At 43.9% G+C, this 15,977-nt stretch overlaps 1 protein-coding gene across 1 annotated transcript in view; it reads right to left on the bottom strand.

Moving 5' to 3' along the window:
• LOC101879856 (protein Aster-B) overlaps window positions 1–8,542 on the bottom strand; it is a 66,441-nt gene extending 57,899 nt beyond the window's left edge. The window contains exon 1 of the mRNA XM_034069477.1: window positions 8,467–8,542. Coding sequence (XP_033925368.1) covers window positions 8,467–8,480 — 14 coding nt within the window. The 5' untranslated portion in view covers window positions 8,481–8,542. The remainder of the gene's footprint in view (window positions 1–8,466) is intronic.
• Between the last annotated feature and the right edge of the window lie 7,435 nt (window positions 8,543–15,977).

Here is a 15,977-nt window from a genome sequence, read left to right as displayed (position 1 = left end):
AGTCAAACTTGCAGGAGAACAGGAAAATAAAGCAGAGGGACTCAAGGACAGACCTTGGCTTGTACCATTGCAGTGCCTGACCTTGTTACGCTGCATGGCACGGTGGGGAGATGCATGCTGCCATCTTATCACCGAAATGCACAACAGATACACTGCAAAGGCCAAGAAAGAAAAGGATGGGAAGACAAAGAAGGGAAGAGGGGAGGAAAGGAAAGGAAGAAAGGCAGAGGTCAGTGAGCACTCACACGGTTACAGTCATCTGCAGAAATGGGGAAGTCTGTCCAAGGGCCAGCGTGCTCCCCAGCAATGGGAGGATGCTTCACTCCAGCAGCAAGGGAGCAGGACAATGTTGGGTTGAATCCCAGCCTGTTTACATACACACAGGAGTTTGGGGAGAAAGCAGTAACCTCAGAATCCACTGTGGAATATCATGATGCCACCACTGGGACAGCTCTTACTGCTATTACTGGAGTCACTGCAGTTGGGGCCCAGAGAGGAGCAGTGACTAGGCTGATGAGAAGGCAGATCTATGGAGAGCTCTCCAAAGAGCTGGATCTGCGCAAGAGGCACTGGTCTCCTTTCTATGCTCTCAGATTTCTTCCATCCCAGGCAATTCAATTTTAAAGGCACAGCTGCCTTTAAGTCCCTGCCAGATAATGCTGCTGCTATGGGGGGAGATGAAAAAACCCAAGAAAATTCAGACTTCTCTATTGAAACAAAAAGAATTTGAGGCTGTTCTTTACCAGAATGAAATTCTCAAGGCAAGAATTAACCAAGTCCCATTGCTTTTCAACTGACCGTCCATTACAGGTGGAAGCTAACACAGCTTTTGTCCTGAAATGGGGAGGAAAACTGGTTTGGGCATCAACACCACCACCAGTTTTCTTTGTGAAAAGGAGGGGTGTTTGGATAGAGTCCATAAAAGGGCTAAGCCCAACTGACCCATTGCAAGGAACTCATTCTGCCCCATGCTCTTTGTGCCAGGACTCTCTGATCCACTGGCGCATGGAGCAGCCTGACCAGCTCGGTCTGAGCTCTCAGGTCACCACAAGAGACCCTGTACACTGCTCAATGATTAATGTGCCCCTTGCTTCTCCCACTAGCAAACCAGCACTGATTAACACTTCTTCCCAGGGACACACAGTTGAGCTCCTCTTCCTGTGCCCAGTGCTGCACTAAATGGAGTTAGACTTTCAGGATAGAGAGGAGACTTGCAAGAAGCAGCAGGTATCATACAGAGTTTCAGGCATCTCTTTGTAAGGTATGTAACATTTAACTTCCTCATAGTAGCTATTCTTTGTGCACTGCGTTTCCAAACAGCATCTTATTTCCTATGGCCATGGAATGCAGCAAGAATTAAGTACATACTTACCATCACCATATAATTCTCCTCCTCCCTACCCCATGTTGGTTTTCCTTCTTTATTTTGTGCTACAACTCATTCAGAGTGCTTGGTATTTCCCCATTTAGACAGGCAACTATGAAGTGTAAAGATGCACATATTTTCCAGGGCAAGCATTGCAAACACTTGTGTGCACCAAAAATATATAGCACTGAAAGCATGAAAGAGGCATGATAAAATGTTTATGTGCTGACTGTAAAGTTAAGGAAAAGCTGATTTGTTCAGGGACTCGCATCAAGAGCAATCCATGCAATGGATAGTAGCTATCTCCAATGAGACTATGAGGCCGTTTCACCGAACAAATCCAGAACAACTTGAACACCCAGTTCTGACAAATGGCCTTAGATTTCGGGGGATCTTTTCCCTATAAGAAAGCAGTAAGAAATCTCTTGCAGGTGGGTTTCAGAAAGAGCTGATAACTGCACTGTAAATGAGGGCCTCTAAAGGTCTTCGTAAGGGCACAAGAGTACACGGATTCAAGCTGAAAACCAAACCTGTTCCCAGATCCCCTTCCACCACCCATACAACCCACCACAGCCCCAGGGGAAGCTGAGGCAGCAGCATGGGTCACCAGCCCTTTGTCCTCCAGCTGCAGTCTGAAGCTTCAGCAGAACCATCTGTGCATTCAGCTTCCCTAAGCAATTGGCTAGAAAGCCAGGCTTATGAACAGCGATGCCAGCTCTGATTTAGATACTGTGGTCCCAGATTCTTCAGGATTGAAGTGGGAGAACTAAAAAAAACGCTGTAAAACATAAGCCTTCAGTTTCTGCCCTTCAACATATGCCAGTGCTGTCAATTTATTGGCTCAACAAGTGGGGTTTAACTTGCTTATCCCTGCCATGCAATGGATCCTAGGCAAAATTATTTCAGTAACACACAAACTAGATCTACAGCTATTCTATCTTAGGGGGGGAAAGAGGAAGAGACCTAGTTAAAGACTGAGAAAGTAACACAGAACTCGAGGGATATTTTGAGATGTACTTTTTTGGTGTTTGCCCACCTGTTTCCCCAAATATCCCCTTCCCATCACAAGGAAAAGAGGGTAGAAAAAGGAGACCTGAAAACCCATGCACCATCCCATCACATTTTAATACCCCCTTTGTTTTGCTGCACGGTATTAATCTGTCACACCGCATCAGATGGAAGCAAGGAACGATGTACTCTGAGTGCTTTGCATTGCGGTGGGAGCACCAGGCTCAGTCACGACATGACTGACAGGCACCTCTTGGATTCTGATGATATCTCAGTTAAAATGTTCCCAGCGTGAAGCAAGGTGGGTTTCTGTGACAGGGAGACAAAGAGGTATTGCCTACACTGTGTTCTTTTTGAGGAAACCCTACAATCGCTTCGTTGCTATGAGTGTTATCAAGAAGAGAGATCACAGGCACAGTTAAAATTCCCATACCCTTCACATTTAGGCATATGCAATGAAATAAGGACAGTTACAGCCCCTAGACATGTCCCAGGCTATATCCCAGCTTAAAAAGGCATTCCCATCAAAAGGGATGTGTTTTACAACTTGGGAAACTCCTGCCTAGATACTTGAAGCCTGCAATATGTGTACCTGTGACATTGCATAAGCCTGGCCACATGCTAAGAGAAATAAGCATCAGGCTCCCTAGAAAACCCCTCTGCGTCCTTGAAACTCCCTGTGAGGTTCTCTGAGGCTAACATAGCAGCAGCTCACAATGGCCTTGTCTGTCTTTATTGATCTAGCTTTTTATTCAGTCAACAACTGGATGTTGTTCTCTGCCACTTTTCCACATGCTTCAAGAGAGCTACCGGTGCTCCACAGAGCTGGTGGGGTGACCACTGACTGAGCTGCAGTCACACAGCTGAAACCTCTGCACTTGGAAGCAGGAAGGAAGCATAAGGAGTCTGCCCAGTGTCTCAGATAAGGGAAAAGTGGGACATTAAGACGCCTCTTCACCTCCTCCTCATGTTCCTCAGCATCACGAGCTAGTGATGCACCCCTGTGAGGTCAGACCTCCTCTGCATGCAGTGATATGCAAGGCAAATCATGGCTTCTCTAATCTTAACTGACACTAGTTCAATACATACAGTGTCCCCACTGTGACAGTGTCGGTCTGTGGACTGATTGATCACTCTCTACTATGGACAGTGATCCATTCTATTTTACTCTTCAGGATACCAAAGAAGCTGTCTCATGAGTGGCAATCAGGTAACACCCAGAGGTATGATATTTGACTACATTACTATAGATAACACAAAAATCACCCTGTTATCAAGTTTGTTCTCGTCAGAAGTTCCATGCTCCGATGCACTGAGCAACAGCTACCACCAGGTACAGGAAAAGAACAAGGTAGACAATCCTGTAAGGTCTCCTCTTTGTCTCTGGCCCCAGTAAGGCCAGAGGAGATGTATTTGTCCTCCCATACCCCTCACAGTCATGGAGGGGGGAGCAACAAAAAGGACTATCCCCCTTGCTTCAAAACAAACTGCTGTCCTTTTATCTTAAGGAGACTGAATTGAGAACAGAGGAGATTACAGGTACAACTTTGAATCAAATCCAATACAGCCTTACCTCCACTGACAACAGAACACAGGCATACACTGCAATTAACAGCCCATCTTCAAAAGAAAAAACAATGTTGGCATATGAGAAATAGAGAGCAGGTGATATTGCCATTCACTGCAACTCTGCTGACAGTAGTCTATCTGGAATCCAGATGGAAGAGGACTGATCTTCAGCTGCTCTTCCCTACAGAAAAGAGTCAATGTTAGGGCTCAGGGAGCAGCACCAACCAGGTGGTGAAAGAGGGAAAAGGATACTAGCTCTGAAACTAAATATTAACCATCTTTCCTGTGTGACAAAGGAGACTTGTACTATTCTGATGTAGCTTTCTATGTAACATTACAAACTGACTCAGTTTGGAGCTAGATGCAAACCCAAACTCACTGCAAGACCATCAGCGTTCTGATGTGAGGCCCTCTGAGAGCTCATTTGCCTCAAAGTCATCTTCACAAGAAGGTTTTTTAGCACCTTTGAAAACTTCCTTACAGATGATGCATCAGGCATCCATCCATGATGGGTAAAAGCTACTCAGAGATTCGACTACTACCAAGGACTCAAAATTCACTCATCCCTTACAATGAGCACTGTTGGAAGGAGTAGTGAGCTCACCTCCCCATATTTCACGCTTATAATAGGAAGCAGCAGCTGGCTTCTACTTAACCATCACCTTTACAACAGCATCCATTCCCTTTTAGTCCCATAAGGGTTTCTCCTTAATACTGCAGAAGGCCTGCACCAGGCTGCACGGTTTGTTCCTTGCAGAAACATCACATCCAGACACACAGACCAGGGTCCCTTGGTTAACCCCTGCCCTCTCCTGTGTCACGAGCAGGCCAAGCATACAGAGCCACACTTTGCTCCCAGTTCTCCCCTATCTTCAGCTGTGCCAAGCAATGGAAAAAACCTTCTGCTCACCCTGAAGCTGCAGAGGTAGCAAATCTCTGCTGTGCCTCCACTTGCAGGCAAGCAGGGGCACAGTGTGTTCGCACCTCTGTCAAGGGGAAAGGGACACAGGCTAGGAAGATGCAGCATAAGCAAGCCCTGGGTACATAAATAAGATATGGACTTCACCCTGACCCCTTACACACACCCCAAGGATGTCATTTTGGCACATGTTCGAAGTGTGACCTCGGAATCCAGGCAGACAACTATTCCTCATTCTCTCTATCTTCAGCTGTTCCCTAATCTCCTTGCAAGCATCTCCTGTGAATTCTGAGCCATTGAGAAACCCTTATATTAGCTTATGCAAAGGAAAACCGAGCCCTGCAGCCCTGGAACTAGCAGAGTAAGGTGCTGCACAGGTTAAGGGGCTAGTTAAGCTGCAGCCAAAATGTAGGACTTATTGAACTCTGAGTTACCTTATAACTGCTCTTCCTTACTTCCTCCCATTTGATAGGGTCTCTGATTCAAATACTACAAATTAGACTTAATGTATTTTTATATGATCTCTTGTAAACTGCCACTCACTTCTCTCCCCTCCATTTCCCCAATAGCCTATTGCTTTCCATCCTTGTACTTCTCATGCTCTTCTCTCTTCAAGTTTGTCTCCTCCTTAGGCTGAATCTAAGAGTCTAAGGACCAGTTTTTCCTCTGACTCAGCAGCTTAACATCTACTCTTAACTGAAACATATTGTGCATCCTAAAACTGATGGGTGCCTCAGTGTCATGACAAAGAACCAGTCCTTGGACCAAGCAGAAACAGGCTCATGAACTTGGACTTAACCTAGCTGAAAGCTCAAGGTAATTCATATACATAACCTTGTCTCATTACAGGGATTATGGAGTCTGCTGTGTGCAGACATCTCACCCAAGTCCCCATCCCAACCTTACCCACCCTGCAAATCACTGTAAGTCGAGCTGCTGCTGTGAGCACAGTTACGTGGACACTCAATAACTCAGCTGTGCATCTCTCTGCACTTGATGTTTCAGCATGGGAACAACTCAAATTAACTTCACCCCCTCTATATTCCTGGGAGGTAAAAAAGGGATTCGTATTTCATAAACAGCAACATGAAATGACTCAAACTCAAAGCAATCAAAGAGCCCAGGTTCAAAGAGCCCTGAGTTCATACAAAACCTGACTCTTTCAAGCCTGTCCCACTAACTTCTCCCTTTATGGCTCTAAAAAGCCACCCATAAAGCACGCAGTTAGAGCTGTACAGACTCCCCTTCAGCATAAACCAGGCACAACAGATACAAGCCAACTTACATGACTTTGGGGAAGGAAAGCCTTTTCCTCAGAGAAGATGCACACAGATGGCAGACCTGCTTCACTGTGCTGCAGGATGCCTTTTCAGGGGACGGGTTCTGGACCATGGCAGGACTTCACAATGCACAAGCCAACAGCAGCACTTGCTCTCAAGAGGAAGACTTGCACTGAATTCATCAGCAGGACAGAATTCTCAGTATTCCCTGGAAAGACCTGAGGGTTGGAGCATGGTCCTTGGGAATCCATCACAGAGTTAACTACTAGCAGCACTCCTGGGTACGACGAGACACGTAGTTAAGATCTTGGCTATGCCTAGTCCATGTTCAGCCATTCTCAGCTATGTATTCCTCTCTTTTATCCCAGAATCAACTTTGCATCCCTTTACTTTTGGCTGTGGTAGCTTCTTTCAGCACCTTCCCAGCTGTACTGAGGTTGATGCAGATCCTCCCTGCTCTGATCCTTGAAGTGCAGCACAGGCTCCTTCTGCCTGTGACAGCAGAGGCAGCGTGCCAAGAGAAGGTGCACCTTTCAGTATACACCACATGGTTTCTTGTTCTCTCCTTTTCTGCCCTACTCTGCTCAGCTTTTGTCACAGCTTAAGGACTGCTGAAAGCTTGGGTGGTTGTGGTTAAATACATTAGCAAAGGAGGAGAAAAAACCAAGGTGGCAAAGACACTTCACTAGTCCCTGTATGGATCATTTTAGGATCAGTATCCTCCATGAAAGCAAACTTAGTTAAATCTAGGCAGCAGGAATGCTGCAGGTCCCCAATAAGCAAGGTCAGCAGGCTCAACATCACCCTGGCTCTGCATAAATAGATCTGATCGTGCTGCACCTAAACCATGTCCCTTCCGGCCAGGAAGATATTCATAGCATCAGTTCAAAGGCTTTAAAGTGCAGGCTTCCAATTCAAGATTCCCCTCTTGCTATGCCCCATCTGAGTATTAACAAAGCCTAACCCTGTTTAATCTATGAAATCCCGGATCAAATGGTATAACAGCATACATTACACAAAGCAAGCCCAGGTATGACAACCTAAGCACCCATCTGCTTTGCTGTCACATTCTGGTTGCAAACACCACTCACTGCTCAATTATACCAGGCTCCACAGCATCTGGGGTTGGTAATTGGAGTGAAACATACGGAGGAAAGGTTGGCTAAAACCACCAAGTGCTAATTCTGAGCCAAACTCTGCTGGGATATTAATTAGCTCCTCAGGGTCAGGATGTTCTCTCAAGTGAGTCAATTCCTCAGATGCCTACTCAGTTCTTATTCAATCCATTGGCCTTTGATACCAGAGCAGGGAACAGGAGGTTGGTAACCATCTGACTTACTACACAGTAAGAAAGAACTCTGACCTCAGCGACAGCTTATGTGGAATCACTGAGTAACAGAGCTGAAACAACACTCTTCTGAAGGACCATGGCCCAATGCAAGCCAGCAGAATGGAAAATGCCATATTCAGATGCTTCGTGTAATGCACTGTGCAGCAGCACAAAGGAATCGGTTCCTAAATCTCAGCATATGCCCCTCTGTGGGCTCATTATAACCCCCAGTCCCAAGTTAAGTGAAATGAAGTATAACTCCACTGTGCAATGCATAACAAAATAATGGGAGTTTCAGAAACCAGAGTCCAGTGTAATGCTGGACCCAAGAACATCAGTAGGGAAACAGGCCTGGTAGTAGCTTAGGGCTCATAGTTCACACACAGCAGAAGAAAATGAAGCAGATTCAGGCTCAAAAGATGAACTACAACATAGAGCTGAACTCAATGATCTGGCTCCAAGCAAAGCAACAACAATAAATTGAAAACCAAAGGCCTATTTTGGTGCACAACAGCTTTTGTGCCAATGCTACAATGTGAAGTAGTCATTAATTAACCCAAAGTACAAGGAACTTGAGTTTCTTCTAGAACTTCACAGCAGTTCTCACCCAGCTGAGTTCTAGACACCTCACATGGTCACAACACATCAGAAGTGAAATACAACAGTCAGTCTTAATATCGCCTTTGCTGAGGGCAAGAACCACATATAAAGGTTCACTTGGGTACTTTAAGGATCAGAGCTGCTAAGCATCAATACACATGGACAGTTCTGAGGAATGTGTCTCAAGAGAAAGAGCAGGTTACTACAGAAGTTGGATGCATTTATCCCACAAGTTCTACTACATATGTTTAGACAATGATAAGATCAATGTAAATCACATTTTCTGTTGAACAGCTCTGAGAAATACAGGGACAGTAAGGACTTGAACCAGCCCAGCCCATGTAACCTCACTGAGTGGTTCCAGGCTTTCCCCCCCATTCAGCCACAATCTTACCTGTCGTCACGCATATAAGGGCTCAAGAACCGGGACGAGTCATCATCGTGGCTGCTTTGCTGGCTGCTCTGCTGACTGCTGCAATACAAGGAGGAATACAGAAGCAATTACATGTGTGTAAGTCCCTATGAAACACGCTGCTTGAAACACAGAACAAGGAAAGGTTTATGCTTCATGTTTGGGGTGCAAACACTAAAACAACAGAAGACAGTAAGTTCATATCTGATTTACAACAGGTTTGAAGCCTCTTCACCTTGCTTTGTGACACTTCCCTAAGAGATTTCTGCAATACAGAAGTGACCCTGCCCATTGCCTATACACTGTTTCACCACGCCATCCCTATTACAGCTTTACATTCAAATACCGTACTGCTGCATCCCCTCTTCTAGGCAGTGGGGCAAAAACGTGGTTAAAACTTGCTAAGGATGAGCGGCCAACAGTTTATCCTGGTGGAGAGTTGCGTGCAGAGCCCACAAGATGTCACCATCCACCTTTAAATGGGTGTTTTGGGGAGGCGTTTTTAATCCCTTCGCTTCATTTCTGTGGATGTCAGTGTTATTCCCTCCTAGCAGCTTCCACCTGTTCCTAGGACTCATCAGGGTTCCTGCTGCTCATTTCTACAGCTTCATTTCGTTGCAAGAGCTTCCCTTCTGAGCAGCAGATAGACCTGATTCTGCCTGCATGGAAAGCAGATGTGCCCAGAGCCAGCTTCAATTTGATTTGTCTGGGTACCACTGGCTCTAGAGTCATGGCAACACAGCATAAACTGCACAGTCCCACCTAGGACACTGTGTACACACCTCTGAGCACACAGGCTGTGCTAAAAAGGCTGTGGTTCCACTGTTGGAAGGACATGGGCTGTTCAAATAAAACCAGTTCAAGGTATGCATACACATGCTTGCAATCACAGCCTCCACTGCGCTGTACGCTGATCTACATGCCACATTGCCCAAAGGCACAGAAATATAAATACAGTCCCCAAAAGCACCGAACTGCATCTTTTCACTCTAAAGAGTAATAATTCTCAGCCAGCAACATGTAATTTGGGGCAAAACATAGTACTGAAAGCCTGCCTGGTCAGAACATGAGGCAGAAAACTGCATCTCACTCAAGACTGGAAGGAGAACAGGCTGAAGCTCTCAAAAGAAAGTAATGAGAGATCAGTATTTATAAAATCATTCAAAAAGTGATATGAAAATTAACCTTTGAAGTTGGACAGAGAAACCCATAAAAACCTCATGTAATATTTACACCTTCCAGCTATAAAATACGTGCACCGCATGGGAGACAGAGGCGTGCATCTTGCGTGGGCACATTCACACAGTCCCACCGAGCATACTTGGCTTGTTTCCCCATTGCCCACTGTACAGTTTTACCATCAGAGCCAAGACAGGCAAACGTTTTTTCTCCAGCCCCTCAGCAAGGGCACAGATCTAATTTTCTGCTCCTACACCCACATACTTACTCATGCTTTTCTTCAAGTGTCTCACTGTACAAGGGCTAATCAGAGAATATTGGCTTCGAGCTGGAAATCAACAGCTGGGTAAGAGCAACATGCCCCCAAAAGCAAAGAAACATCTTTCCTATGCTTCTGAGCTTAATTACAGCCCAGTGAACTGGTTTGCAAAGAGCACAAAGGGAACCACACTTTCCCTCCTAATTCAAAGGAATTATCACCCTTAGGATATGAGAAAGGGACTGTTTCTGTAACTGTTTCTTCATAAAAGAAACTCTCCCACAAGAGTTTGCCATTTCTATTGAGATCAAGCAAATACAACAAAACTTACCAAAGGAAAATCCCTGCTATCACAGCCCAACCATACCTTCAGTGCTAGTAATCCCATGTGAAAGTTTACTTATGGACAGCTATACAAGATGAACCTTAGACCCTTTCCTGCTCACCCACCCATGAGTAAATTGCTCCTTCAGAAAGTCCTCTAAATGAAGGTTTAAAATTTAAACAAATGCTGTTGTTGCAACACCTTGCAAGGCAAGACCTTACCCCTATGAATACAAGCAATGAAACCAACTCAGACCAGGAGAAATCAGTTTTTACCCACCTATTTGTCACAATCAACATGAGCTGCTTCACTCAACAGTGTTTGGCATGGAAGCTTTGTGAGCTTTTCACAAAGAAGTATACTTCAACATTCTGAGTATTAGACAGCAGAGGTGTTTAAATGCCATGAAGTGTAGTGAGCAGCTGAAATGTAGGGTCTATTGTTTTATTATGCTTTACAGTCCTTTAAAGTCAACCTGCTTTAAGGTGACAGTGTCCCTTTGAGATTGTATAACAAGTTATTGCTGTTATACTGGAAATAATACGAGATAACGAAGGTATGATTTGTGCTGAACAGTCATCTAGGAAGCTTTCAGGTACACTTATGTCAATTCTGTATCTAAAAGGAAGGCCAAAAGCTGGTTCAAAATCTCAGGAAATCAGTAAAACAATCTTATCTTATTCTAAAACTCAGCAATGATAAACCTGCATTTGGACAAGACTTAAACCTTTGGGTATACACAGGCACAGGTTGCCCCTTTATTATGATTTCAAAGACACTAAACACCAAAGCTTATACCATGTGCTTTTGGCTCAGTGCAAACATTCAGACTTACAACATTACTTACTGCTATAGACATTAAGAGTTTTAAGAACAGATTAACTCTGCCTTTAACAATTAAAGCTCAGGACTCCACCTCCACCACTCTTCCATCTCACTGCTCCCAAACAATTTACCCAAGTAGCCAAAGTACAGAGGAAACATTTTCCTACTGACCGAAACAAGTGTTCTCATCACCCCCCACTGTTCAAATCACTTGTGCACTATGTGCAAGACTCCTGTATACTGAAGAATGCTAACAGTCAATTTTACAGTGGATTGAGCCCCATACTCTTTGAGCAACAATGTACCCCAATAGGTGTACAAAACCAAAGAGATCCTCAGGATCAAACCTGTATTCAGTGTTGTATTTCTTGTTCTCTTAACAGTATAATCTCAGTTGCCAGGTCATCTTCCCACATCAGAAGACCCGATCACCACTGTTGTAGTGAATGCATTCCTATGAATGCTTGTTCTAATACCTTCCTTTTCTACCATTTTTAAGTTGTTACAAGCCTCAGTTTTTCTTGACTTCATGACCCATGGACACACACATATACTTAGATGAACACTCATGAGACAGCAACACAGAAGAATGAGGTTTTCTAACTCTCACCAGGAGTGAACATGAACAGACTGAAGATACTAAAAACCCTGCAAAACTTGCTTTGGTGTCCTAAATATTCCAAGATCTCTCTTGCACTTGGTCTTGGGAATCTATGAGCCAAAAGCCAAATTTTGTACTATTCTTATCTGCCTGCCTTTTTTAATAGGCCTCATTTTATTCCGAGATCTCAGTCTCTGAATGATAAGGCAGAGTCAAGGCCTCTTATTTTATGCATGAATAGGCTTTTAAAGCTAAACAGGTTTTCTAGCAGAAGGTATTTGTCTGGATTTCACAGTTCAGACACCCAGGTCAGTGTTCACACAGTAGAAGCATTCTGGGACTTCTATAGCCTCCAGATGTAGATGAGAAGTCCACCACACTTTTATATCTGCACGTGTGTTTTATTCAATGGAGATGTCTTTCAACAGTGATGGATGAATGGGGTGAGCAAACAAAGGGGAAAGAAATGGCTGTGTCCTGGAAGATAGAATCAGTTAATGAATTTGGAGAATTACCCAAAAAGCTGTGGCCTTCAGAAGGTTATTGCTACCCACAGCTATTAGCTACATTGCCAGGGCTGAACCCGCATGAATATCTGGTATTCATTTTGCTTCATTAACCCCTGTATTCATAGGGCTTTGGCTTCAGTATTAAGCATTTCCTAAAGGAGAATAATAGACAGCTGACATATTCTTCAATGGCTTTCAGCAACTGCGGCAACAGTTTTTGGAACTAAAAGCTACTATTATATGAAATATGATACATTAATATTTCAATTAACATGGATTTGGGAACTAAAAGATATGCAGGTTATAATTAACGGAACACTGAACTTGCAGCAAGGTTTCTGTTACCATTTACAAAGCTTTTTGGCTATTTGAGCACTTAGCTCTTTTCATCCTCATAGCTGTAAGCACAAAGGCTTGAATTTACCTGCCTTCAAGTATACCACAAAGTGACCAAGGCTTCAGAAGAGCTATCACCAGAAGCAGCACAGCAGTCCCAGTATCTGGTGCAAGTTATGGTTGCTCCCAAGCTGGCAAAGAAATTAAATACATTATCCCTGTTAAACTGTATTTAGCGTCAAAGTCAATAGTATTTTAAGCCAAAACTCTTTCAATTAAGTCTAAATGATTCATTATGAAAAGGGAGTATTTTAGACAGCGAGTCCCATGATATGCAAGCAATTTTCATTTGCAAACTCTCCTGAGAAGTGTTCCTGCCCATCTTTCCTTTGCAACACAAACAGGGTAATAACACTAGATTGAACTTCAAGCCTCAGGTGTGCCAGGAGAAAAGGTCCCTCAGTGTTTTCCCATAGGAGCTTGTCAAAGACAAAACAACTTTACCTTTCCATTTCTCTGCTCATCCTTTCCAGAACACATCCCTCCTTCTATTTCCCATGAAACAGCAGAAATAGACCTCCTGGTCCCAGCTGCCTAAGAGCACCTCTTTGTCCTAAGCAAATCAAATTCCCCCCATCAAAAGCACCATGTTACCATGGTTGCATGGATACGTAAATGTCGGTGCCATTACAGATGTCAAGAAACCATCAGGTGAAGGGGAAGGAGAAAAAGGGACCGAATTGGAAATCACTGACCTAAGCTCCAAGGGCTTAACAGTCTCCCTTAGCATGAAGGGCTGTCCTTTGACAGACCTAAAGCTTTCAGTGGGGATTAAAAGCAAATCACCTCCAGTGATACAGCTGCCCCACAGGTACTGCAAGTTCCCACTCTAAACATACAAAGTTCTCAGGGGAAACATATCCTTATCACTGAAGGCAGCAAGTTAACATCAGGCTTTATTAAAAAGCTAAGGAGGACTCATGTCCAGCAAAGTGGAGTTGCCGAATGATAGCAAGCCCTATGGGAAGCAGTACCACAACATTTCCAAGGATCACAGCATCCTTTGTTTACACTGCCTTGCTCTCCATCCAAGGACTGCCTTTCTTCATAGAAATAGGTGCAAGCACCTTGTTTCTCATCACTTTTCATTGAAGTTGAAATAGGACCCTAAGAGGAAAACTTGTACACAATGACTCAGTGGGACAAATGGCAGGGAGAGCCAGAAGGTGACATTTCAAGTGCCTTGTTTGAACCTTAAAGCATGCATTACCTGGAGCCAAATGTATTGCCAGCATTGCCAAGAACCAAAGGGACACTTCCTACTCCAAAGCTTCCTATCTTTTTAATAACTCAGTTTCATTAATGGGGGATTTAAAGCACTGTTTAGTCTAAAACCAGTTGGAGAGCCAGATTGTGACTCTGTAGTAGTCACCTTTCCTTGCTGGAAAACATTACAGATGGGCAAGATTTCTCCCCTCGCTGCATTCATTTCACTAATGAAAACACCAGCATCAACCTTCACAGCTGTCAAGGCAAGCCCTTTCATCAACATCCCATTCAACAATGAACAACAGGCATCTCCAGTTTCAAAACACAGTCTGGTAGAAAACAACTGTGGTAATGAACACGATGATTAATTGTTGAATACCATTGACAGGCACAGCATTGTGTAAGACATCATATTCAGAGATGGTAAATATTTGCTGACTAGATAAGATCAACAGCAATGAAGCTCCAGGCTGTTTGTAAATCAATCAGGTTTGATACTCTTGTGTCACTGGTCATCCTAAAGCACACAGATCCTGAAAGGAACACCAGGAACTACTGCACAAGGGCAGGAAGATTCAGCCACAAGGAAAAAAGAGCCAGTGGCATTCACAGCCACTTGGCACCCATTACCATGGCCCAAAACCTGCAATCACAGCAAACAGTATACACCAGTGCTCTTCATCAGAGACAGGCATGCAGCAACCTAAAAGAGCAGTTCAATGAAAGCACAAGTTAGGTCCCATTTGAACTTGCAGGCTCAAAAAGGAACCAAGCTGCTATTAAGCCATCATTCATACCCTCTGACTTTTTAGATTAGAAGAGATACCATAGAAATGGAAGTCTGTGCTTATGGCCTTTCTGAAGCTACCAAAAGCAGAGATAAGCTGCTTTACTACAGAGAGCTATGTAAAAAAGAACCCTTTTCCTGTATTTGCTTTGAAGACGCACAAAAGTAGAGATGTCAGTACTAAATACCCAACTATGTATTCAAGTCCCAAAGGCAACCCATCAGTTATACACTACATTTAAAGCTTTGATTTCTGGAGATGTGTGAATATGATTAACAAGGAGAGATGTTGTCCAGAAGCATGGGATGGTATTAGAACACGTCACAGTTTCTGCCTGCATTTCAGAGCACTCCATGTCTGACTTCTGTCCTCCCAAAGGCCCCAATTAACCAACCCCAGCCACAAGCAGAACAAAAGAACACGAGCCATTTGCCTCTTCCATTGTGAAACCCGCAGGAAGCTGCCAGTTCCTCACACAAATGAGGTTCCAGCAAGGATTTTGTCACCACTTCCAAAAGCAATCCCAGGACACACACATCTATCTCTTCCTGCAGCGGCTTGCTGGGTTTCTAATGAAGGAGAAGCCTCACTTCCTTTCTGTCCTAAACCAGGAACATGAAAGCTGTTAAAAGCCAGAGAAACCAAGAACTATAAAATGTACAGTTACTGATTGTGCAGCTTCCTGGAATTGTATAGCACAAAGTGAACCGAAGCAGAATCCGCCAAGGTTTTATCTATGAAACAGCAGCCCAAGAAGCCTCCATCTCCCCAGCATGTAACTTTTCCTAAGGTAAGATGGAATACTTCTAATAATATATTTCAGGTTTACATCATAGAAGTATTTTAGGATAGGTCTTTCCCTTTAGCTGAACTTGTCATTTAGGACTTCAGTGTTTTGAGCAGAAGACCAAACTGAGGCTATTCTGAGACAATCTATTCCCTGTTGATCCAACAAAATCCACACCCAGTTTTACATTCCTTGGAGCACCAATGTTTTTAATGTCACCATTTTCTAGTCTGGAGGCTGTAACTGACCAAACATTTACCTTTAGGACAAGCACTAACAAAAGACAAACTGGAGCTCAAGGGAAGTCTAACATCAGGACACAACAGCCTCCAGGACCTCCCATAAGAGCATATTCAGCAAGGAATAACAAAAGCAAAACAGAATACAAATCATCTACCATCCTTGGCATTCTAGCCTATTTCTCCCCTCATAGGGGAGTGCATTAGGTTACCACTAGTAGAGTGTCTGCTCCACATGAAAGCCTCACAGGAAACCCTTCAAGAACCAAATATTTACCATACCTCAACTATTATATACATACTGTTGTTAAGCATTCACACAGGAGCCTAAGTCAGGCAACAGTGGCACAGGGCCCATCTCATTCCAATACTGACC

This window comes from Melopsittacus undulatus, chromosome 15 (genome assembly GCF_012275295.1).
Source record: "Melopsittacus undulatus isolate bMelUnd1 chromosome 15, bMelUnd1.mat.Z, whole genome shotgun sequence".
Taxonomy (NCBI): domain Eukaryota; kingdom Metazoa; phylum Chordata; class Aves; order Psittaciformes; family Psittaculidae; genus Melopsittacus; species Melopsittacus undulatus.
Note: the sequence above shows the minus strand (reverse complement) of the source record. Positions and strands in the feature narration are given on the sequence as shown.